The sequence below is a fragment of the Musa acuminata genome, chromosome BXJ2-8, assembly GCF_036884655.1.
Source record: "Musa acuminata AAA Group cultivar baxijiao chromosome BXJ2-8, Cavendish_Baxijiao_AAA, whole genome shotgun sequence".
Lineage (NCBI taxonomy): Eukaryota > Viridiplantae > Streptophyta > Magnoliopsida > Zingiberales > Musaceae > Musa > Musa acuminata.
In genome coordinates this window covers 880,304-897,557 of record NC_088345.1, presented here as the reverse complement: position 1 = coordinate 897,557, position 17,254 = coordinate 880,304, and the positions used below count along the sequence as shown (strand labels likewise).

At 41.6% G+C, this 17,254-nt stretch overlaps 2 protein-coding genes across 8 annotated transcripts; both read left to right on the top strand.

Annotated features, from left to right (window-relative positions):
- Window positions 1-7,089: 7,089 nt before the first annotated feature.
- Window positions 7,090-13,079, top strand: LOC135582427 (leucine-rich repeat receptor protein kinase MSP1-like). 7 transcript variants are annotated; one of them, XM_065119420.1, is made up of 4 exons: window positions 7,090-7,345; window positions 7,507-7,564; window positions 8,083-8,162; window positions 8,786-13,079. In XM_065119420.1, exon 4 carries the CDS (start codon window positions 8,876-8,878, stop codon window positions 12,782-12,784), a length of 3,909 nt encoding a protein of 1,302 aa, XP_064975492.1. In that variant the 5' UTR covers window positions 7,090-7,345; window positions 7,507-7,564; window positions 8,083-8,162; window positions 8,786-8,875; the 3' UTR covers window positions 12,785-13,079. The 7 variants fall into 7 exon arrangements, with proteins under 7 accessions (XP_064975492.1, XP_064975493.1, XP_064975491.1 ...); XM_065119421.1 differs by having other exon boundaries at window positions 7,507-7,895; XM_065119419.1 differs by having other exon boundaries at window positions 7,090-7,378.
- Window positions 13,080-15,566: 2,487 nt separating this feature from the next.
- On the top strand, window positions 15,567-17,254 carry LOC103994402 (uncharacterized). Its single transcript, XM_065121297.1, has 2 exons — window positions 15,567-15,837; window positions 15,923-17,254. The coding sequence occupies exon 2, from the start codon at window positions 16,169-16,171 to the stop codon at window positions 17,252-17,254; it is 1,086 nt and encodes a 361-aa protein (XP_064977369.1). The 5' UTR covers window positions 15,567-15,837; window positions 15,923-16,168.

Below are 17,254 nucleotides of genomic sequence, written 5' to 3'. Positions count from 1 at the left end.
AACCACAGTAAGTTCTCCTGGTTCAGATAGCAGCAGAAGGATCATCATACTAAAGGTATGAAGTAACGCAATCAACTCTGATGGGGCATACATACATACATACATCAATATTATACTCCAACAGTGTTCTTGTGTCTCATTGGCTTGAATGAGAGAGAAAGATAGTGTTCTTTTCAGCTTAAATGAAAGGAGGACAACCACATCTCACAACTGCTCAAACCATTCAAAGAATAAGGTATATTATTATATTCATCTATTAGACAACCATTAACCCAAAATATGCAACCCAATATGAACCAACAATCTCTAAAGCAAACCAAATCCATCTGAACATATGGTTTATAGCACAAAAAGTTGACTTGTAAAATCATAAAGTGAGACAACACTAAGCTGTCCATAGGAATAGATAAACATTGAGGGTGCTCTACAACAACAAAAAAACTGGTCTTTAGGCTTTTTTGAGGCAATCAACCAATATATTTTATGAAAAATAAAAAGGACAATTTATCCAAGAAAAGTCTCAAGTTTTGGGTTTTACTCTAATTTCTATGGTTGCCAAAGAAATATATTTTCCTTTCTAAAATGTGGTTTCCTATTTAAAATCTAATTTCAGCTAAACTACTCTAATATTATACTGCTTCTGAACAAAGTTACAATATTTTGAGTTTATTTTCTGAGTAGTGAACCAAAAAGACTATCATTGCAAAACACTACAATTGAATAATGTCTCATTATGTTTTTTTTATTATAATTCATTCATAACGAATGATTATCTATGTTAAGGGTATTTTTAAAATATTTATACCTAAATTTAAGACAGACAAAATAGAATTTTTATCTTGGTTTATTTTAAAAATTTATGGAGATCTTCATAATTTTCATCCAAAATCACATATTTATATTAATGAAAACTTTAATAATTAAAACTGAGTTATAATGTTTTTTACTAGATTTATAATGTTATAAGGTTTTTAAAGAAATTATAGGCCTAAAATTGAGGTTACTGAATAAAAATAAGAATTTGTCATTCTTTATTTTGAAATTCATGAAATATTCTTAATTTTTATTCAAAATTACTTAAGAACTTTCAAATATAATATTTTTATAAAATTTCAGTAATTATAATAATAAATTTTGATAAATATTTTTATTAAAATTTTCTAAATGATAGTGATAAATAAGAGATTTGAGCCTCGAACCTTGCGATAATCTCTTAAATTTTAGCATCAACTTAGCTAATCAATGTCTTTAGATATAATAAGATTAATTAATATTTATTAAAAATTATTTTAAGACTGAATTACCAAGTTAACAAATAGGGTTACAATGTTCTTATTTTAGTAACAATAAACATTATAATCCTATCCATAAAACTTAGTTGGTCAAACCAAAAACAATATAATTTGTTTGATTAAAAATAGGTTTCGATAAGAAAATTCAAAATTAAAGCTATACGTTATTAGTGAGGGCATCATCTTTGTTATTTAAAAAAGGAAATTCCCTTTGTAAATTTTGAAAATGAGGGATATTATTTACTAAAATTCTCGTACATTTCTAACAAAATCGTCGTCGTGGAGGTAGAATTTCTAATCTCAATTCTTTTTACATACGTAAAAAGGTTTTATAAGTTTATAAATTTATAAGTAAAAGAATTTATAAACTTAAATATTTTTATAATTTTATCAAATGATATTTTGAATCCATTTTAATTTTTAATAAATAAATTGATACATCAATATCGATGCTTTATATGTAAAGACATAAACATTGCTATGACAAAATCGATCAAGCTATTTACATGTTATTCATCGTATCATAGTTGTTAGTGAATAAATATATCGTGGTTGATGAGTTAGCATGGTTAAGTTCGTGGGTCGATGTTAGGAGCTTTCTGTAGAGTGAGCTAGATGATGAAGTGATCGTGCCCTCGGGAAGGAGTACTGGTTGGCATTGGTCGGGATCCGGGCTGATTAATAGCTCTCATTTGCATGGTGAATGGCGTCCGAGGTTGAGATACTCGCCGCTCGCGGGTGGTCGTTCGCTTGCAAAAATGGCCCTCGTCGGGTGATCTCCGGCTTTGGCCCCTCCGATGAGAAAGTCAATAACATGATGGATTATTTTTTTTATCTCCCCCCCTATGGTCGGAGGTCGGCCAAGGACTTTATACTATTACACGAGGGTCGGTAGCAAGTCGATTCGACGTGGTTGCTGACCTTCGAGAGATAGGACGACACTTTTGATCGATCGCTGTCTCAGGACGTGCAGAGCAGCGTCAGACGACATCGTCCCGAGCTCTCGGGACGGGACATATGGAACAACTTCTTGATACAGTTCTGACTTAGCGTGTGGCGTCAACTGTGATGCCTTTGGGCCCAAAATACATCGTATCAATAGTTATATCTTAGTAACTATCATTCGGCTTATGGGGATGAACAAATGCTTTGCTTATTGATTTTTATTTCTTTAAATTAAAATTATATATATATATATATATATACTTCAACCAGCATTAGTAAAAGAGCCAATGCAACTATTATTTATCATGCGAACGAAGTTTCGAATGATGATTTCACATTGATTCTTGCCACTGATGACTATTATTTATCATTATTATTTCGTACTTTAACATATTGTTATAGCATCAAATATTTATTCTCTTTTTACTAAAAATCAGGTAGCATAAAAGGACGAGCCCTCTTGCAATGATGGCTAACTGCAACCAAAAAGGATTACACCTACATGTTATCGGTCTTAGCCATGTTTGAGAAGGAACTAAAGCCATTCCTCGGAAATTGCAACTCATTATGTAACACGTACAAGATAGCCAATGAGACCATTATTGCAAGAGAATTGTGATGGATTGCCAATGAGATCGATGAATTAATCAATTAAAGAATATAAAATAGTAATATTTTTTTTTCTTTTTATGTCTTCCTTTCTTCGTCTCCTCCAATCTTTTTTTTATTGATGTATAAAATCGGATTAATTTTTTTAAACAAATATTTTTTAGACATATAGTGATAAGGGATCACTTGGTCCTCATCGGTGCAGTCCGTAGGCTCATGAAAAATTGTTTATTTTGGACGTCATCCTTTCAAAGCATATAAATTCTAAAAGATATAAGATAAGAAATACCTGACGAATTTATGAGTCATTGGTTCCCATACTCCGCAACTAACATGTGATTAAATAATCTTATCGTGTTGATATGATGAGTCATTTTAGTTCTTCAATATTTTTAATAGATTTATAGTATTTTGATATATATGTCAAATATAATATAAGTTTTTTCAGAAAAAATAAAAATCTTCCTATTTAATTGTTCTTACACATAAACAAATAAAAAAAATTATGTTTGCTTGTATTGATTATAATAGTTTTAAATAAACTTATAATATTTTGATAGAGATGTCAAAAATATTATAAATCCATTCAAAGACTTCATAACTATATGTTTTTTTATGAGATTAGTTCTGTATTTGTTTCCTAATTTTTCTTTATCGAATCGATCGGTCTCGTCTGATGATTTCGATACACGATCTTTCAACTATGCAACAACGATATACTAATCATGGAGATGCGAGAACGACATCGACGACTTGCCTTGTGGAACTTATCATAACCTTTCATTCTTCTCTCTCTCTCTCTCTCTCTCTCTAAAAACCTCGTGCAAAAAGCTGTGCCCGCCTGAGAGGTGAGGGAAGCAGTTGAACAGTGACCAGTGCAGTGGGAGGAGGTGCTGCCTGCACAAAACACCTAGAAAAGGAATTGTGTCAAATCAACCAACCTGCGTCGCTTCGAGATGCGTGCATGGAACGGTGATGGGAGCTTTGGTCTTATCGCGTGAGTACGTACGTACGTGCGGTGGAGAAGATGATCGGGCGGACGACGTAAATCGACCGGCGGTCAGTAGAAGGAGCACGATGGGACTGGGAAACGCTGGATGGTTTTACCGAGGCGTGCATGAGAAGGGGTATGATCACCGCAGGTGTACGTGCCTAAGAGACAACGTACTGACCACAGTGAGAGAGAGAGAGAGATAGGGGTGCTGAGGTTATCTTTCCAAGAGGAGAGAACGCCATTGATGCTAAGCTTAAACCCTTCACGTTGAACCTTAGACACTAAAACCCAACTCCATCCTAAAGTATGTACATCCAAATCTGGATAAAGAAGGACAAAGAGAGAGAGAGAGAGAGATAAAATAAATAATAAATAATATATATATATATATATTAAAGTAAAATAATATTTTTAGATTTATTATTATTATTATTATTATTATTATTATTATTATTATTATTATTATTATTATTATTATATACAAAAGTACAAAGAAAGAGAGACAGAGAAAAGAAAAAAAAACACTTTGATAACTTTATATTCTTTTAATTTCTCTTTCAGTTACAAATAGACAATTCATATACTTGAATTCTCTCTTAGTTACAAAGAGATCAATTTATATACTTGATTTCTCTTTTAATCACAAATAGATCAATTTATATACTTAAATTTCTCTTTTAGTTACAAAGAAACCATAACTAATCTTCCATTGGGCTGTTTATAACAAGTTTAGTGCAGTAATATGATATTTGTTCCTTTTTCTTAAGAGATCAGAATATGTACAAAAGTAAATCTGAAATAATATTTCTATATATCTTAGATGAATCACTTGTTTGACTTGGTAAGCCTTAAACCCTAGTTTCTCATGAAAAACGAATGATGTCCCCCTTCCAAACTTGCCCATCAAACTAGAGAGGGACTTGGGTGGGGAAAGATCATGGCCGGGGAAGTGAACTAGATAGAGAGGGAAACGAGGAGCAATGCAAACCTAGGATCTTATTGCCCTAATTAAGACAAACTCAGTTGGCTTTGGACACCTTTAAATTAGATATATTTGTGATAATTATTTAACATTACGAGAAAAATAATTTTGGCAACCTAAAGCAAATTCTTATTATTATCGTAGAAAAATATATCTCTAACAAATTGTAATGTATTTAATTAGTATATATTTTATTTTGTGGGAATAAATGATAAGTTAGTATATATTTTATTTCCAATATGTGTTCATTGTATATAGGTTTTTAGTTGTTAGGAAATATTTACGTCGTGGTCGAGGTGTCAGCACGACTCGATCCAATACCAGATGTACAAGGTTACCCACGCGAATGCTCGGATGGTGGAAGTGAGCGTCGAGTCGGGTTGAGTTCGAGCCTCGTTTCCCGAGAGCGGTCTTCTCCCTTGGCGAGTTGCTTGCTCCTTCGTCATCAGCTCCTGCACACAGGTCAAGGTCGGGAGGGAGATTTCCCGACTCGACCTATCCGAAGTTTAAGTTAATGTTGAGCAAAGTTAGAGGGAGTTGAATGCTCCAAGTCCTCCCCCTAGTGTTGGTCAAGAGGTTGGCTTGTATACTTGCGAAGGGGGGTCGATCGTACATGGTTCGTTAATGGTTGTTGACTATTTAAGCGATTGACTTTTACCTTGTGGACGAGCACCGACCGACTTGTACGGACCTGCGCTATGCAACATCGTTCCAAGCTTTCTAGAACGGCTATCCGGTGTTTGACGCCAAACAACGCGAGGGCATGTGGTCGTCCCGTTCGGGTCCGAGATGTCGCATCGTGTCAACTTGGAGCTCGTTTGTTAGCACTATCATGGTCGCTGTCTGCTGTCACATGGATGGTGCTGAAATATGTCATATCAATAATATTTTCATGAAAATATCAAAAATACTATAGTCTTATTCAAAAATATTATGATTCAACTTAATCAACTTATAAGTCGATCTAAGGCGATGGATCAATTTTCTTGGCTCATCTCATAAGGGTTATTTTGGGGTAGATAAAATATATGAGATACAAATACAAAAAGGTTCAAAGGTTTTTCTGGGAATTAAAATTTTCGTAATTTAATTTTATTTTTCAGGGCACCGCTAATTATACCTATTTATAAATATTTTCCAACATGTCTATGCAATTTTAATGACCTTCTTCTTTCATCAAAATTAATATACCACTTTTGATGCTCTCAGAAAACCAAATCCACTCTCACCTCTTCTTCCCACAATCTTCCTTGCTTATAAATCAAAGCATGGCACGTAGGCATGGTTAATTAATGGAGCCATGATTAGCCCACATTAAAGGAGTTAACTCGCTCGCCGTAGCCTTCGTGAGGAGATCTGTCACACACACACAGACCACCTTTCAGCTCGACACACTTTTTACCTGCGTTGCATCGGCAACCGTACTGCTTCCAGAGCTCAGCAGGAGTGGTCGTCGTCGTCGTCGCTGTGGCAAACAATAACCGTCTCGCTTACCAACTCTTTTGGCCTGCAGCTGAGGGAATCCTTCTCCCTCCAACCCTTCCCCTTCACGCTTCCCATGCCCGAGAAGAAACACCACAAGTTTACCGTACGCAGAGAGACAAGAAGAAGCAGGCAAGCAAACGAACCGCCACATTCCTCGCCTTTCCTCTCTCGCTCTACGTAGGCGCGGAGATTTCAGACGGTGGGGACGGACGAGTGGGACCCGGCAGCAGCGACGTCGGCTCCGGAGGGCCCCACGTCTCGATCTCCATGACCGGGAGGCCGAGCTGCTCGGTGAGTGGTTCTCGCTCTGCGCGCCGCTGTTCATCAATGGCGGCTCGATCCGATCCGTTGTTTTGCGGGGTTTGTGTCTGCTAGACCGGTTTCATATTGGTTTATACCTCCGATGAGACATTTCCTGTTCTTCTTCTTTACGAAAAAGATTGCCTCTTTTGTTCTCTGCTGCGGAACGAGTTTGTTCTTACGTTGGCAAGAGTTTCTCTCGTCTTCAACATCCAAGCATTTCTCTCCTCATCCCCACAAATCTCTTCCTCTTGACGCGAGAGAGAGAGAGACAGAGAGAGAGAAAAGGCACTTTTTCTTTGTACACTCCCAAATCGATCAAAACCCGAATAAAAAAACCCTAATGGGCGGATTCTCGATCATTTCCCCCCTATTTTATACTTGCGCATAGATTCTTCGCCTTTATCTTAATCTCGTAGTGCGCCAATAAAGAACCATGAGAGCATCCCACTGCTGCGAATCGTGTCATTATTTTATCCCAATCGTGTCATTATTTTATCCGATCCCTCTTGTTCTCTTGTCACAGAAAGAAATCGCTTTTCTCGTCGTTTCTGCGCATAAAATTGCATAAAGATGGCACCTTTCTCGCCCCCATCGCGTCTTCCCAATCCCGAGCCGTCCGAGAACCACAACACCACTCCGGTTAGTGTTCGGTGGGTGCCATCGTGAGGCTTGTGCTGGGATTCCGATGTTTTCCTGCAGCATGGACTGGTCGAGAAGCACACCTCCCCCACTCCGGTTCTCATCTACCTCGAGAGCTCTCAGAGTAGCGTAGTGAGAGACTCCTTTCTCTTCCTCTCTTTCATCTCTCTCTTTGTCCGGGCTTAGGAGGTATTCCTTTTATTAGCTGCCATTTAAAGCCGGCTTTTAATGCGGTTCATCTCTCTCTTCTCCTCCAGCTGGCTCCGAGGGAGACTTGTGTGGTGTGGCCTTTTGTTCTGCTGCTACAGTGGAGTGGTAGGTTCTACTATAGCTGCTGTTTTCGCCTCTTCTGCTTTCAATAAAAAAGGGTCTTTTAATGCTTGGTTGTGGTGTTGTGAGGGAAGAGGTGACTTAATGCTGGCTGGTTCAGTTTCACTTCATTGTGTAAAGCAGTTGCCAAAGCCTACGGCCAGCCACCATCTTCCTCTCGTGGGCCCTTTCATTTTATTTGATATTTTGGATTACCTCCGTTGCTTGCACTGTTCACATAAGCTTCCTTTTCCTTCTGCTTCCGGATTTTGAGGCAGAGTCTCCGTGAGGAATGTAAAACTTGAGGTGGAAAGCAAAGAAGATCACATTCTTCTCTGTGAGTTCTGGTTGTGTTCGCTTAACTGGTGGTCTCTACCATGCCATCTTTATGTTAGTTTTGTATGTAGTCATGGTAGTGGATTCCTACATATCCATTGCGCACTGTTGAAGCTAGATGATGGTGATTACAGGTGTTCAATTCGTACATGGTACTCAATACTCTTTTGTTGCCTTTTTCCTCTCAGGAATGAGGCTTGTTCAACGGGGCTGTTGATGAATTTGTATGTCCATGCTCAAAATTAAGTTCAGGCAGCAAAATTAAATGGTAATGTTGTCGTCTTCTCATGTTTGGTTTTTTTTTCCTGTTGTCGTTACTGCATATCTTTCTTTCTTATGTATTTGATTTTCCTAATCGAAGTTTTGATATTTGCTTTCTTCTGAAAACATGAATTAACCTCTAAGCTGTATATTTGTCTTACTTCAAACATTTTATTGAGGAAGACAATAAAATTGCATTATTTCATTTGTGGGATTTCTAAATAAATCTCTTTACGGATGAATGGCTGAGTCAACAAACTAAAAAGTGAGTTCTTGTTAGCCATCCAGTAGATTCTTGCAGATGGATATATGTGTTTCATTGATTTACCTTTGCTCACACATTATCTTGTGTACTAGACTATATATTACCCTTCCTCAAACTATGTTTCATAGTTTTCCTGTATGCTCACAGTGCATGCTACAAGAGTTAATTATTTCAGTTAAGATGATAGAAAAACATAGTGGCTTTACGATGTAACTAGTTGCAGTAGTTTGGTAGTTCTTTGTTCTTATGGATTTCTTCTTGAATTTTTTGCATATTTGCTTTCCTCCACAAATTATGATCTAAACAGCTAGCTAGAAAGGGAAGGAATGTATTGTGCACATCATATTGAATGTATTTTGCTTTAGTTATCCAGATAGCGCCTCCTAAATCTAGAGACTGAAGTCCTCTATACATCAGACTTTATCGATTTGGAATTAGCAAGTTATCTGCGTAGGATGTCAACAAGAGGAAAGAAACCTCAGATGCTTCGTGCCTTCTCATTCTTCATCATCCTCATTCTCTGTATGCCCATCTCGGATGCAACTTACACTGGTGATATCGAGAAGTTGTTCACTCTCAGAGATTCACTTGCTGAAAGAAGAATATTCCTATCTAGCTGGTTCAATGTGGAAACTCCATGCAACTGGTCAGGCATTACTTGTGCTGGTCCAACAGTCCAGGCTATAGACTTATCTTACACGCCCCTTAACGTACGAATCCCGAGCTGTCTTGGGGAGTTCAGACATCTCAGATTACTGAACTTTAGCAGTTGTGACCTGTCTGGTCATATTCCAGAAACATTTGGAGATCTGCAAAATCTACAGTCCCTGGACTTAAGCAAGAATCATCTATCTGGAGTCCTTCCTTCTTCATTTGCAAACCTGCAAATGCTCAGGGAACTTGTGCTTGGCACCAATTCCTTCTCTGGAGGCTTGAGCACTATAGTTGGACATCTTAAAGGTCTCACAAAGCTTTCTATCTCAGGGAATTCTTTCTCAGGTAGTATTCCACCTGATATAGGGAACTTACAGAATCTGGAGTATCTGGATTTGAGCGCGAATTCTTTCTCTGGGCCACTACCTAACAACATGGAAAACCTCAGGAGACTCTTGCACTTGGACGTTAGCCGAAATGAGCTGTCTGGGTCCATATTTCCTGGCATTGGTTCACTTGGAAATATTATAACCATCGACCTTTCTTCCAACAGCTTCACAGGAGCTCTGCCAAGTACTATTGGGAAATTGACAAGTTTGGAATCACTTTGGCTGGGACTGAATGGCTTCACTGGGAGTCTTCCAGTAGAGATTGGCAACATGAAGATGCTCGAAGTTTTCTCTGTCCACAGTTGCAAGTTAACAGGAATTGTTCCTGAGGAAATCTCTAACCTGAGAAACTTGACAAATTTAGACATTTCAGAGAACAATTTTGAAGGGGAACTACCGCAAGCTATTGGAAATTTGGTGAACCTTATGTACCTGGTTGCTGCTGATGCTGGGTTAAGTGGGTCTATACCAGCACAGCTAGGAAACTGCAAAAATCTAAAGATCCTAGATTTGTCATTCAATTTCTTTTCAGGTCCTCTGCCTGGGAGCCTTGCTGGACTAGATGCTGTTACTACATTTATTGTAGAAGGAAATCATCTGGAAGGTCCCATTCCCACCTGGATTTCAAATTGGAAGATGGTGAATTCCATAAGATTGGGCAAGAACCTTTTTAATGGATCTTTGCCTCCACTGAATCTGCCATTTTTGACTTCATTCTCTGCTGATGCCAACCAACTCTCAGGGGAGATTCCTCCAAAGATATGTGATGCCAAGTCTTTGTCGTCTCTCTCTCTATCGGAGAATAAACTGACTGGCAGCATTGAGAAAACTTTCAAAGAATGTTCTAATCTCACTGATTTGGTCCTAGTGGGGAATAACTTGTATGGTGAAATACCAGGCTATTTGGGTGAGCTTCCCCTTGTGACACTGGAATTATCACAGAATAACTTCTCTGGAATGGTTCCTAATCAGCTGTGGAGATCTCCGACCATTCTGGAATTATCTTTGAGCAACAATCAGCTTAATGGTCACATTCCAAGCAGCATTAGTGACATTTTGGAGAGGTTACAACTGGACAATAATTTCTTTGAAGGAACTATACCAAAATCAATCGGCTATTTGTGCAACCTCACCAATTTGTCTCTTCATGGAAATAAATTATCTGGAGAGATACCACCAGAGCTTTTCAACTGCACAAACATGGTGGCACTGGATTTGAGCTCGAACAATCTGACCGGTTCAATTCCAGGAGCCATATCTCAGCTGAAGTTGCTTGACAATTTGGTCTTGTCTAACAACCAACTTTCTGGTCATATTCCCTGTGAGATCTGTGCTGGGTTTCAGCAGGTTGCTTTCCCTGATTCAGAGTTCACACAGCATTATGGTATGCTTGATCTTTCTTACAATAGTTTAACAGGTCAGATTCCTGCAGCCATTAAGAATTGTTCCGTGTTAAAGGAACTACGGTTGCAAGGCAACATGCTCAATGGAAGCATCCCTCTTGAGCTGGCAGACCTAACGAACCTGACCTTCATTGATCTGTCATTCAATTCTCTTAGCGGTCCAATTCTTAGTCCGATTCTTGCTCAGCTTTCTCCCTTGCAGAACCTCCAAGGTCTTCTCTTGTCAAACAATCAATTTGATGATCTCATTCCGAGTGACTTGAGTTTGATGCTCCCAAGCTTAGTGAAGCTCAATTTGTCATCCAACAGGCTGACTGGTTCCATTCCAAAGTCTATATTTGATATCAAGACATTAACATATATCGATATAAGCCAGAATTCACTTTCTGGACCAATCCCATTCACTGGCAGCATTGCTAGGGGAACAAGCTCCCTTCTGATATTCAATGCCAGCAACAACAATTTAAATGGTGCAATATTGGAGTCAGTGTCAAATCTGACCTCCCTTGCAGTCCTTGATCTCCATAACAACAGTCTCATTGGAAGTTTGCCATCGTCACTTTCCAAGCTTGATTATCTGACTTATCTTGACCTGTCTGATAATGATTTTCTTGGTGATATCCCTTGTGGCATTTGTGGTATCACTGGACTTTCTTTTGTCAACTTTTCTGGTAACAAGTTAGACAGGTACTCAGAGGATTGTGCTTTAGTGAATTCATGTCTGTCACACCACATCCTTTCCTCTCCCGTTGTACCTTATCCACCATCTCCAACACTAACTGAAAGCTCAGTCTGGGGTATTACTCTTGGTGCAGCTATAGGATTGGTAGCTCTGCTATTTGTTTTTCTTAGGTGGAGGGCAATGAGGCAGAAGTCTTTGGACCATGTCTCTGCTGACAAGGCCAACTCAGCAATCATTGAGCCAGCCTCCAGTGATGAGCTACTGGGAAAGAAGTTGAAGGAACCATTAAGCATCAATGTAGCCACATTTGAACATGCTCTGCTGCGGCTAACTCTAAGCGATATCTTGAGAGCTACTGAGAATTTTAGCAAGGCTCGCATTGTAGGTGACGGTGGTTTTGGCACTGTCTACAAAGCAGTTCTGCCTGAGGAATGCATGGTTGCAATCAAGAGGCTTTATGGTGGAGGCCAGTTCCAGGGTGACCGCGAGTTCCTGGCTGAGATGGAAACAATTGGGAAAGTGAAGCACCAGAACCTTGTTCCACTGCTCGGGTACTGTGTCTTTGGTGATGAACGGTTCCTGATATACGAGTATATGGAAAACGGGAGCCTCGAGATATGGCTGAGGAACCGAGCTGATGCTGTTGATGTGCTCAGGTGGCCTGTAAGATTTAAGATTTGTCTAGGATCTGCCCGTGGCCTTGCCTTCCTGCACCATGGTTTTGTGCCTCACATCATACACCGAGACATGAAATCCAGTAACATTCTGCTAGACAGAGACTTTGAGCCAAGAGTCTCAGATTTTGGTCTTGCACGTATAATCAGTGCATGCGAGACGCATGTCAGCACTGATCTAGCAGGGACATTGGGGTATATCCCACCGGAGTATGGATTCACAATGAAAGCCACCGTGAAAGGAGATGTTTACAGCTTTGGGGTGGTGATGTTGGAGTTGCTGACAGGAAGGCCTCCGACGGGAGAAGAGGAAATGGAAGGTGGTGGAAATTTGGTTGGTTGGGTAAGGTGGATGGCAGGGCAGGGAAAGGAGGCTGAGGTGCTTGATCCATGCTTGTCAACTGGTGGCCTTTGGAGGGAGCAGATGATGCAGGTGCTTGCGGTTGCCCGGGCATGCACAGCTGATGAGCCATGGAAGAGGCCCAGCATGCTCGAGGTTGTAAAGATGCTCAAGGAGGTCAAGATGAAAGAGGCCGGTGACACAGTCACCAGAGATGTCTGATCTGCAGGTATGTGATTGAGGAGATTCGAAGTAACACAATCCTTATCATCATGTATCATATTGGAAGTTAGGATGCATACAACTAAGCTAATTGTAGTAAAATGAAATGGTAGATTTTATATTTTATATGTGGAGGTGACATTCTAGCTCAGTTAGATCACTATAAGGACCACCGAGCTTTCTACAAATTCACTTGTAAACTTAGCATCGCTCTAAAATTTTCCTTTCCTGGAAAAGTGGTTTCTTGTCCTTAATGTTCCCTCCAGAAATTATGAGACTTGGAATTTGTTTGTTATGCTGATGTCGTCGGCACTGACTCTTGGAAGGCTTTCAATTTAAAATGATGTGAATGAGCTTGCTGTTTAATTCACAAGAAGTCTTATAGAATCCATTCTGGTGTCCTCTGGAGTGTGAAGAGGGCTCAAGCAGGAAACCGGCATTTACATGTTGGCATCCTCAAAGAATTAAACCTATTGAAGGGAACTTGGTCATTGAAATTTGTTCCAACAAAATGCAGAAATCTGGCAGTATTTTGCCATCATGTTTTAACAGCATGATAGCATTAGGCGATGAAGTCACGAAGCACATTTTCATCACCGATACAACCATAACCTGTTTCATCAGAGATGAGCAGTTGAATTTACTAGGAAGTTTCTTATTGAGAAATCCGGAAACCTTTCTTCCATTTGTTTAAGCTCAATGAGCTGAATCAATCTGGTCTTTTGAATAAGGTTACATGTTAAGGAAATTAATCCATAGTGTTTTCATGCTTTGCTTACTCTTGCTGGCTGGTTGTAGCTTGAGGTCAAATTCTATTAGTTGTTGTCAGGGAACCTTTGTAGAAGTAAACTTTGTGAGCTGACAGATGAGCCTTGATTAGGTAATAACAAGATTGTTTTTGACAAAACCTGAAGAGAAGCATAGGTAATAACAAGATTGTAGAAGTAAATTCATTCTTTTCCTTGTTACATTTAACTCCAGCTTTCTTTGATGAGTTCAAGATCTGAGGTGATGAATGATGCTGTATGTTTATAGCAGTGTTTATTTAATGTACACTGTTCTGCTGTGACTTTTCAACTGCATTGCAACAGTGAAACCGAAGTGTTGCATAAGCCTTTTTGACCCATTGTGCATGATCATGTGATCTTGTTCCTCTTGTTCTACTTTGTTTCTTTCTTTTCATGATTTCAGATCATTAGCCTTTTTGATTCCACTAAATTTAGCTTTTGATGACCAGTGAAGAAAAGGGACTTCAGATTGGGTGTCTACAATATCTATAGATTCTGTACTGCTTTTTCTCTGCACTTGCACAAAAAGTAAATCCAGATTCACTCTTGAGATTTGCCATCATAGATCTGTATCCTTTTTCTATCTGAAACAGTAGAATAAAGAAGTAGACATCGGATAGATTGGGACTCTAAAGTCCTCGTAGTGCTCTGATGATTCCCAAGTTTGATTGCGATATGGCCATTATGTTCTACCATACTGGACGAGTCTACTCAAAACCTACTAAATATGTTATTCTAGCTTTCGGAGACGACAAAAAAATGTTCATTGGACATACTGATATGTCTGTCTTGAGATAGTATGATTTCATCAAACCAGTGGTTACACATCATACAAAGCGATCTCTCAAGGAATGACTTGATTCTCCAACTTTGAAATGAATACTGTTCTTACATACTTTTTATACTCAGTAGCAACTGAACAAATACTAACTTCACCGCCGGTCGGATGGGTTTTCTAGTAATTCACCGTCGGAAATTTGAACAGTTGCATTATGATTCGTGCGTCGACTTGTTACGATAATATCACATAAACGCGCTCCTCCCCCGCGCCCACTATAAAAGAGGTCATATAGGTATGCTAAGAAATACGTCATATAAGGGATACTAAATAACTTAGGTTCGATCTATCCGACTTGTCTTTATGAGATATGTTGCGGGAAACAACTGTATGCCGTGGCCTCGGGGCCGACACGGCTTTGTTCGGGTCCGAATGCGCGGGGATCTTGCACGGCGTTCCTCGGGTCAGCTGTGGTGGCCGGTTGCGATAATCCGGGTGGGATGTAGCGTGGGGGAGTGAAGCCTCGCCGCGGCGTTGGGAAGGTGCAACCTCGCCCTTGTTCCTGCACACAGGTCGGGTCGGAAGCTCGGCCCGACCCCTCCGACGATCAAGTTAGATGATGTAGAAGGAGTTTTTCTTAGTCAAGAAGTGTCCCCCCTTTCGTTTAGAACTCGGGGGTATTTATAGGGCAGTTTAGTGTTACCTGATGTGCCTACCTGCGGGAGGCAGGATCGTACCTCTGATGGTGTCTGACATTGCCATTGACGTTGCGTGGGGAACCGAACTGCCGCAGGGTATGGGCGAGCTTCGGTCGTCGTCCTCCTCTGCCTCGGTCAAGCGCGCGGGGTCAGACAACAATGAAGTCGTTGTCTGAGAGCGGATGACGTCAGCGCATGTCGAGTTAGCATTATTGCTCTCCTCCTCGGACAGAGTGGCGTTAAGGTGAGGCCGACGTCGTGACACGTCATGTCGCCGTTATTACCCCTATCAAGATATATAAGTCTTTTAGTTCCCACGTATTCATTCTCTCTCTTCCATATTCGGATTGCAATTTCATCACTACAACGATATATACGCAATTTCGACTTATTCTCTTTTAATCTTTTTAATATTTCGAAAAAAATATTATTAACATTTTTCTATATATCTCAAAGCACTTTTAATGACCGTCCATCGTGCACCTGCAATCACGTCTGATGCAGCCACCGGCCGTTACGGCTAGTAATATCGGTTCGTATGTTGATCGTTGCGAATCGGTAGAAGAGCACAGCGGAAGACCCGTTCCCGTCCCCCGACAACTCTGTCCTCCACCACCACCAGCCACAGCGGACGATGAGGAGGAGGAGGAGAAGAGAGAGAAAGGACGAGTGAGATGGTGTACGTCTGTTGCCCGCACGGTTTAAAACGACAGCGAAGAGAAGAAAGAAGACGACGGCACGGAGAAGCACTTGGATTAATCGTTCGACGACGATCCCCTCCCTCATTCGGTAAGGTTCGATTTTCTCGCCAATTACACTTTTGTTTTCCTTGCTCTCCTTCCTAATGTCGTCTTTGTTGTTGGATCATGAAAAGATCGGATTTTTTGGCTGCTCTCTTGGTCTCGGAGGAAAACAATGCGACGCCTGCTCTATCGATGTTGGCGGTCTTCGCCCGCGGACTGAGTCGGCAAAGATGCAATCTTGTTTGATGCAGGCTTCTTCATCGCCGGATCTCGAGCTCGATCGCTGGGCTTTTGTCGTAGATTGTACTCTGTGTCTGCTGGAAATCGACTTTAGGTTTAATCTTTTCGGGGTTTTCCGGTAAAAATCTGATCTTGGAATGGAAGGAAGGGAGCTGCCGCGCAGCATGATGACGTCGGAGCAGCTGTCCAACGTTGATTCTTCCGATCCCCGAGACCACGTCAAGGTTCGGGAGGAGGACGAGACCGACCAATCTTGCCGCCAGAGCAGCGATTCGGTGGCTATCACGTGCGAGAAGAGGGAAAGCTCCACGGCCTCAGGCGGCCTCCGCGGCGGCGGAAGGAGGCTGTTCGACGTCATCCAGCAGGTGCGCGAGGCGAATGCGGCCGCCGCGGGCGGGAATTCCTCCGGCAGCGGCTCCAAATGGAAGTCGTTAAGGGACCGCATCCGCCGCGCCGGCGCAGCCTGGGCAGCGGCGTCCTCGGCCCAGCCTCACCCCATTTCGGACCCCGAGCTCGTTGTCCCCTCCCGCCGCAGCCCCTTCCTCGGCCGTTCTGTCTCCCGCTCGGTCTCCGTGAGGAACCCGTACCCGATCTCCGACCCCGAGCTCGTCGTCTCCTCCCGATCCAACCCCGTCCGCGACCGCTCTGTTTCTCTCTCCGTCTCCGTTCGGAACTCCGAGCCTCCCGTCCCAGAACCCACGGTCATGGCGGCGGCCTCGGAGAAAGCGGCCGCGGTCAGCAGCGCAGGAGGAAACACAGAGTTCGGCGGCGGCCAAAAGTACGTTCCTGGCGGTAACTACGATTCGTCGCCGCTGGCAGCCGCGCGAGCGGAGGAGGAGGAGGAGGAGGATGATGATGATGAGGAGGATGATGATGAGGAGGAGGAGGAGGAGAAGGGGGACGGGGAGGGAGATGGAGGGGAGCAGCCGGCTAGGATGTCATTAATGGCGTTACTGGACATGCAATGGGGCGGAAGCGGAAAGGAAGGGTTAGAGGCGGAGGAGGAGGAGGAGGAAGAAGAGGAAGTGGCGGAGGAGGAGGGGGAGGGGGCCGGAGATGGGATGTTGTACGTGTGCTGCGTGTGCATGGTGCGTCACAAGGGGGCGGCGTTCATCCCCTGCGGCCACACCTTCTGCCGCCTCTGCTCCCGTGAGCTGTGGGTCAGCCGCGGCAACTGCCCCCTCTGCAATGGCTACATCCTCGAGATCCTCGACATCTTTTAG

Coding starts and splice junctions, on each gene's coding strand:
- LOC135582427 (XM_065119420.1), top strand. CDS start 8,876: ATGTCAACAAGAGGAAAGAAACCTCAGATGCTTCGTGCCTTCTCATTC.
- LOC103994402 (XM_065121297.1), top strand. CDS start 16,169: ATGGAAGGAAGGGAGCTGCCGCGCAGCATGATGACGTCGGAGCAGCTG.